This window comes from Vipera berus (genome assembly GCF_964194415.1).
Source record: "Vipera berus genome assembly, chromosome: W".
Lineage (NCBI taxonomy): Eukaryota > Metazoa > Chordata > Lepidosauria > Squamata > Viperidae > Vipera > Vipera berus.
The window spans coordinates 49805658-49813741 of NC_138210.1; the positions used below are offsets into that span (position 1 = coordinate 49805658).

Below are 8084 nucleotides of genomic sequence, written 5' to 3' on the forward strand. Positions count from 1 at the left end.
AAAGATGTGATCTGTAGCATTTGACCATTTCTTGCACATTCTAGTTCCGGTAATGCTCACTCTGATCACGGTGATTCCTCCTCATTGCTGTCCCTCTTTCTCTCTGCAGGTCTTGGAATGGTTGGGCGAGAAGAGGGGACCTGAAGCCGTGGCATGAGACCGAGGGGTGCTTCCAAATGCCAGTGGCTCCCTTTTTAAAGGGAGCCAGGATTAAGAAGGACATTGGACGTGAGCGATGGCTGAGGGGGATGCTGCTCTGAGCAGTGAGCCAACTGTGGATCAGGAGGAACGGCCATACAAATGCAAGCAGTGCCCGCGGAGCTACCGCCATGCTGGCAGCCTGGTGAATCACCGCCGTACCCACGAGGTTGGCCTTTTCCGCTGCCTGCTATGCCACAAAGACTTCTCCAACCCCATGTCTCTGAAGAGTCACCTGCGCACTCATACGGAAGAGAAGCGTCACAAATGCCCAGACTGCGGCAGAAGCTTCCGCGTTTCATCCCAGCTTCCCAGCCACCACTGCCCAGCTCAGGCCAACCAGGAGCAGGAGGAAGAAGGCCGGAGCGATAACAGCTTCCAAAGGGGCCAGGGCACATCTTCTCCAGATGTTGACCCCCGTTCTGGGATGGAAGGCAGCAGCGGGAGCCTCTTGTCCAATCTGGAGAAGTACATTGCTGAGTCGGTGGTGCCAGCTGACTTTTCTCAGCAGGAGTTTCCAATCAAGATGGAACGGGAGAAGCAGGATCCGCTCCCGGGGCACGAGGAGGCTGGGGAAGAGCCTGGGCTGCTGGCTGCCGTGGAGGACGAGCGCCGCTACAAATGCAACCAGTGTGACAAGGCTTACAAACATGCCGGCAGCTTGACCAATCACAAGCAGAGCCACACGCTGGGGGTCTATCAGTGTGCCATGTGCTACAAGGAGTTCTCCAACCTCATGGCCCTCCGAAGCCATGCCCGTCTCCACTCAGAATATCGGCCCTACAAGTGCCGGTTTTGCCACAAAGCCTTCCGGTTGCCCTCGGAGCTGCTGAGCCACCAGAAAGCCCACAGCCAGGAGGAGAGCAAGTCCTGGGAGGATTCGGAGCATGACGTTTGGGAGGAGGACTCCATAGAAACTTCAGCAAAGTTGGACATCTATCAGCCACCGCCCGTGGGTACAGATTTTGGGGACAGGGCACCCTGCAGCCTTAAAGATACCTCCAAGGCTGGTGGTGGGGAACGCTGTAATCCGGATGGAGAGCTCTGCGTCCGCTGCGGCGGGACCTTCGCCAACGAGGAGGAGCTGAAAGAACACAGTTGCCTTTACCCAGAGGAGGCGGACGAAGAAGAGGCTGAAGGCAGCAGCCCTTTACAAGCAGCACCCAGCTCCAGCGAAGCTTGGGAAGCCCGTCTGAAGAGCGAGGAAGGCTTTCCCATGTTTGAGGAGCGTCCCTTCCGCTGCGGGGACTGTGGGAGGACATACCGCCATGCAGGGAGCCTCATTAACCACAAGAAGAGCCACCAGATCGGAGTGTACAGTTGTACCGTCTGCTCAAAACAGTTGTACAATTTGGCTGCCTTGAAGAATCATTTGCGGGTCCACCTCAGGTCCAAGCTCAACGCCTCGGCCCCAGAAGAGGCCTCCCAGCACCCGTCTGGGTTCCTGGACCTGCCGAAAGCGCAGGACTGCCCTGACGACTGCCCAGTCCAGCCCTTGGATGCCTGGAGGGGACCAGCTGCCTGTCCCAAGGAAGAGGAAGAAAGGACTCTTGGAGAGGAAGAGCGGCCCTACCGGTGTGAAGATTGCGGGCGGAGTTACCGCCACCGGGGCAGCCTGGTGAACCATCGCCACACTCACCAGACCGGAATCTTCCAGTGTTCCATCTGCCCCAAGCAGTACTCCAATCTCATGGCACTCCGCAACCACGTCCGTGTGCATTTGCGGGCTGCCCGCATGCGGGGCAAAGAATTAGGGGACGGTTTGACCTGCAGCAATTGCGGAGAGAGTTTTGAGGAAGAGGCTGAATTCCAGCTTCACCAGCTGCGCCATCTGCCCTGCACGGAGGACATTGAGACGGCAGAAATGCCTCGGCTTGGCGTCCTTCACTCTCCAGAAGCCGATCTTCTTCAGACTATTAAACAGGATGTGGAAGCCCTGGAGAATGGGACAGCGGTGGCCGAGGACATCCTCCTGGCCTCGGAAATGTCTCACGTTTGTCACCAGTGTGGGTTGGCCTTTCCTACCGTGGCTGGCCTGCAGGCTCATGCCGTGCAACATAGCAGTGGAGAGGAGCACTTGGAGGGGATGGCAGAAGGAACCGACCCACCTGTCCCCCTCCAGCGTCTCTACGGGTGCGACCTGTGCGGCAAATCGTACCGGCATTCGGGAAGCCTCATCAATCACAAGCAGACACACCAGACGGGGGACTTCAGCTGTTCACTTTGCAGCAAACACTTCCAAAATGTGGCCTCCCTTAAAAGCCACTTGCGTGGCCATCAGAGGCCCAGGAGAGGACTGTCCGAGACGCTGGTGACCACGAACGAAGAGACTGAAACTGAAAGTAGCGCTGCCATGCCTGTGGTTTTATCTTTGGCAGAAGAGCTGGGAGATAGTTGCAGCGCTCTGGGAAAAGATGCCTTAGCCAATGGCTGGCAGTCCCAGTCACGAGCGTCTTCCCCATTGCCTGGCGATCCTGAAGCTCTTCCCTATCTCTGTGAGCAGTGTGGGCTGGGCTTTGACCAGGCTGAGCACCTGATTGACCACAGACAGACCCATCAAGCTGGCATCTACCAATGTTCTCTCTGCCCTAAAGAGTATCCCACTCTCCTTGCTCTAAAACACCACTTCCACGGGCACGCCAAGGCCACAGCACCCGGCCAGGAAAACCCGGTGGGCGAAGGCCACTCTGAGGAGAAGCCGTACCTCTGCAGCCTCTGCGGCATGATCTTCCCCAGCGAAGAGAGCCTTCAGCATCACCACAGCTTCTTGCACGAGGACGGCGAAGGCCAGAGCGACAGTCAGGATGTGCTGGAAAGGGAAACCGAAGAGCAGCTGGACGGTGCAGGGGATTCAGAGGAGGACCAGCTCCTCTCCCACATCTGCGGTTATTGTGGACAGACATTTGACGATATGGCCAGCTTGGAAGAGCACAGCAATGGGCATCTGGAAGAGAAAGCTGCAGCCTTGGCTGATACCTCCATCCAGCTCCGGCGAGCTCCGCGCATGGAGGATGACCCGCCCCCTCCACCCCCACCTTTGGTGGAAGCACTTCCTCTTGCCGATGACTTGCTGGACAGCCGGCCTTACGCCTGTGGTCAGTGTGGCAAGACCTACCGGCATGGTGGCAGCTTAGTCAATCACAAAAAGATCCACCTAATTGGAGATTACCAGTGCAGTGTCTGTTGCCGGCAGTACCGTAACCTGTCTGCCTACCGGAATCACCTTCGAAACCATCCAAGGTGCAAGATGAACGGCAGCATCGCCCAACTCCGGCAACCGGTCCCTGCTGCAGAAAGAGGGCTGCCTTGCCCTTACGAGAGGCTGAAGGAGGAGTCTTGTGGCGGTTCCCCAAAAGGAGAGGCTCCTCCAAGTAATTCTTTCCTCGCCTCTCCTGTAGGAAAAGAAAGAGTGGGACAAGGAGAAGAGTTGAGCGCAAGCCTGCCGGAGAGCAGAGAAGCTCGGGAATGTGGTGTTCCTGGAGAGGGGAATGAGCAGGAGGAGGCCCACCCAGCAGTACAGGAAATGGAGATGGTAGAGGAAGAAGGAGCAGGAGAGGAGAAGGGTCCTCAGGCAGAAGAGGAGGACTCTCTCTTGGAACGCCCCTTCCAGTGCGATGTTTGCGGACGTAGCTACAAGCACGCCGGCAGCCTGATCAACCACAAACAGACCCACAAGACAGGCCTCTTCCACTGCAGCATTTGCCAGAAGCAGTTCTACAACCTCATGGCCCTCAAAAACCACAACCGCACCCACTTTGAAACCAAACACTACCGATGTGCCGAGTGCCCCAAGGCGTTCCGGCTCCAAAAGCAACTGGTCAGCCACCAGCGTGTGCACCGGGACAGGAGGCCGGAGCCCGCTTTCCACACTGTCCAGAGGCCCCTTCGGACCAGGCGAGCTGGCAAGGCAGAGACTTTCCCACTTGTTCCGGCCGCTGCTAAGCAGCGGCCGGATCCCAAAGAGCGTCCATACAGTTGCGGACAGTGCGGGCGCTCGTACCGCCACGCAGGCAGCTTGCTCAACCACCAGAAGAGCCACAAGGTGGGGCACTTTGCCTGTGCCTTGTGCAGCAAGGCTTACCCCAACCTCATGTCCCTGAAGAACCACCAGCGCATCCACTACGAGGTGAAACGCCACCAGTGTCCCGAATGCGGCAAGGCCTTCAAGTGGCAGCGGCAACTGCAGAGACACCAGCGCCGGCCTCATCCTTGCAGCCAGGTCACGCCAGGGCAAGAGCCCGAAAGAACTAAAGCAGATCCCGAAAGGGAGCAGGGGAACAGCCCCGGAGAGGCACCTGTTGGGACTTTGCAGAGCCAGCTGCGCCCCAAACGCTTTCGCAACCGCGCTTCCCAAAAGAACCGCAGCCGTGCGCGTACAAAGAAACGCTTGGAGTGCTCAGATTGCGGCAAAGCTTACCGGGCCTCCAGGGATCTGATGCAGCACCTAAGAAGGCATCAAGCTGAGGAAAGAGGGGATAGTCCTAAAAGCAAGTTGCTGGAGGACCTGCCTTACAAGTGTCACAGCTGTGAGCGAACGTACCGTCATCCTGGTAGTCTGCTTAATCACAAGAAGGCCCATGCGACAGGCCTCTACCACTGCCCCACGTGCCAGAGGGACTTCTACAACCTCCTGGCACTCAAGAACCACCTTCACATCCACACGGACAAGAGACGCCACCGATGCCCCCATTGTGGCAAGACCTTCCGGACGGCCAAGCGGTTGACCGCCCACACCAAGGTCCACGGCAGGTCTAAGGAAGACGAGACCTTCTCCTGCTCCGTCTGCTCGAAGACGTTCTTCCACCATCTTACCTTCCAGCAGCACCAGTTGTTGCACAGCAAGGTTGATGGGCACCGTGCTCCCCAGGGCAGTATCACAGGGGAAGGGAATTGAGGGTTGTTAGCCCATGTGGGAAGGTGCGCCAAGGATTGTATGGCAGGGAGATCCAATTACAGGGAAACGGGTTGGGTGGGAAGCTGGCTTCACAGGAACAATTGTCCGCACGTTGAAAAAAAGGGAAAGGTTAAACTTGGTCATAGATAGGAGCCCTGGGCCACATCGAGGGGAGAAAAGGCAAGGAAAATCGGATCCATGATTCCCCAGCTTTTTTTTTTCCTTCAGAAGATAGATCAAAAAAATCAAGCTGGGATAGCATGGAAGAGAGCAGACGATGTGGGACGGGGTTGGGGTTTTCTCCTATAACTGAATGTTACGTTGAGCACATAGCATAACACATCTCTCTGGTGTCTCTTGGAAATATGTCCTATCTTTTTCTGTCCCGGATCCTCTTTGGGGAACTGACTTTTAGCACCCTCGGGACTTCAGAGGATTGTGGATCGACATTCTGCTATTTGCATTTTTGAGCTGTTTTCTATCCTTTTGGGAAGTCAGATGAGTAGCTAACTCCATGTTTAAGCTGCATATAGTATTTAAATTGCTGGGTTGTTTTGTTTTTTTAATGGCAAAAGTACTGTCTCATAGGGAAAAACAAGAATACTGGGGGTGGGTCTCACTTTTGTTCCCGAACAAAGACTTAAAGAAGAAGACAATAACCCTTGGTGTGGAGTAATCTTTTTTTTTTAAAAAAAAATTCTACCTCCTTCACTCAAAAAAATGTACCCGTTTCCTTGGTATGCAAGGAAACATTAACAACCGTTCGCAAGACATAGGTTTTGATCGCTTTCAAAGGTACTAGGGTTTTATGTGGAATGCTTGCTAAAGAAACTTGACTGAAAGTTTTAGGTTTATGTGGGTAAAACTGGCTCTTCTTGGCAGAACCTCTGCTGGCTGTGATTTATCAGGATAGATCCTGAGGAAAAATTATTTTGGGATTTTTGTGAGTGAGTCATCAAGAAAAACCATCCTTCCATCACCTTCCGAAATTAATTGGACTTCTTACAGGCCTCTCTCTCTGGAGGACGATTCCATTTTCTTAGCCCCCCTTTTGATTCCCCCCCCCTTGACCTCCTCCAAATGGGTTAGCCCACCATCCCTATCACCATTTTGGCTGAGAATGATGGGTGTTACCATCTTAAAGCATCTGGAAGAAGCCAACTCTGGGAACGCCTCTTGGCTGTAGCTACCCTCACCACCCTTTGGATCTCTGTGGCTGGTGCAGCCAACTGTCCATCTTGTTAAAAGAAGACACGGGATGCCCAGCTGAAGGGGAAAGGATGGACACAGGTCATTTTATGACCCAAACTCTCCCTTAGGGTGATTTTGAAGGCCAGACTCAAATCTCACATTCTTTATTTCTCTTTGAGCCAAATTGGGTTAGGTTGGGAGAAGCATCTGGTGTACTTTTTATTTGAAGGAACCTTTCAAAGTGCTCAACTTTCGGAGCCCTGTCACATCTAGATTGGTTTTGATTCTGCCATTATTTTGAGATGGCATGGAAGGCACTTAATTTTAATTTCTCTTCAATTGCCACTTTGCGTTCAAAATGCAGGGTGTGTGTGTGTGTGTGTGTCCCCCAACGTAAATAATATCATTAATATAAGCCTAATAATTGGGATCACAGCTGATGTGGAAAGCTAATTAATCTTGTTCTTCATGAGATTTGCACAGGGCTTGGCACAGATTGTATTAGGCCTCCTTCCTCCACCTGATGCTTAGTTGTTGGGTTGTGTTTTTTTTTAATAAGAAAAAAACCCTTCTGTTAAAGGCATATTTATTCTCCCATTCAGTCTGGACCTGAATTCCCCTGAGGAATAGTTACTAAGCCTAATCCTGCACAATATGAAGCAGTGCCCTTTATTTCTCCCCATTTCAGTTCTCAACAGGCAAGACTTAACAATGCTAATCAGTAGCAAGGTGGCTCAGGATCATAGGCCTGGTGGTCCAACACTGGGAAGACGACAGAGCAGGAAGTGTAGATTTCCTTTCTTTCAGTTGTCCAGAGAAAAATCTCAGCTTGAGAGAACGATTGGAGTACTGCGAGGGGTTGATCACTTAATTCTGTTTTCCCCCCCCCAGTACTTGGATCCTTTTAGGGCTTAGTGTTGATCTGGATGCAGATCAGATTGCAGAGAAAGGATTCTAAACTCACCCACCCACCCACGGGGTAGGGGGGCGGAGGACTTTCTCTACAGCTCAGAAAACAGAGAAGGGAATCAACTTGGGTGGGCTTGTTTTCCAAACAACCTGAGGTTGTTTTAAAAGACCAGCCAGAATTGAGATGCCTTGAAACGAAGCATCCCAGATGTTTTCCCTGTTCTCCAAGGGAGCAGCCAGAGGTGCATCGAATAGCTGTCACCCTCATAATCTCTAGACTTTGTAAGTGGTTTATAGTGACCAGCTTTTAGAATGCAAGGATGCGGTGGGTGGGATTTTGAAAACATTGAAAAAATAATAATAAGAGGACTAGAAACTTGACCATCACCAGGCTATCTTCTTCTGTTTGGGGTTGGCACGGGTACAACGTTTCACTACTGCTCTGAGGCCAGCCCCCAATTTTGTTCTCATTCAGGTAGAATTTGGTTCAGTGGAAGAATAAATGTTTTTAAGTAGGTCAGAACTTCATTTGTGATTAAAAGTTTTATAGAATTTCTAACATAGGCGGGTAATATTTTTAATAGGGTGTGGGAGGGACACGTGTTGGTTTATTTCGCCAGCTGAAATCTGTTTTTCTGCCTTCAATGTTTTATTCCTTACGGTGCCCAACAACGCCAGAATGTTTATGCTGCTGTTTTGGATAACTGACATTTGAGCTCTGGTTCAGCGAAAGAAAGAAAGACAAGAAACCTCACAAAAGGAAAATAAATTTTTTTGAGTGTCATACGTTTTCAAATGCTTCCCCTCCTCCTTAAATGCTGGCACGAAATACGATCCAAGGCGTTATTGGATGTCATTAGATGTGAAAGCTCCTGGCTGGGAAGGGTGGTGG

The 8084-nt window shown here is 52.3% G+C and overlaps 1 protein-coding gene across 1 annotated transcript; it reads left to right on the top strand.

The window, feature by feature from the left end:
* Window positions 1–235: 235 nt before the first annotated feature.
* On the top strand, window positions 236–5092 carry LOC308676758 (zinc finger protein 646-like; the record flags this gene model as incomplete). Its single annotated transcript, XM_081342777.1, has 1 exon — window positions 236–5092. One exon carries the CDS (start codon window positions 236–238, stop codon window positions 5090–5092), a length of 4857 nt encoding a protein of 1618 aa, XP_081198903.1.
* Window positions 5093–8084: the final 2992 nt, after the last annotated feature.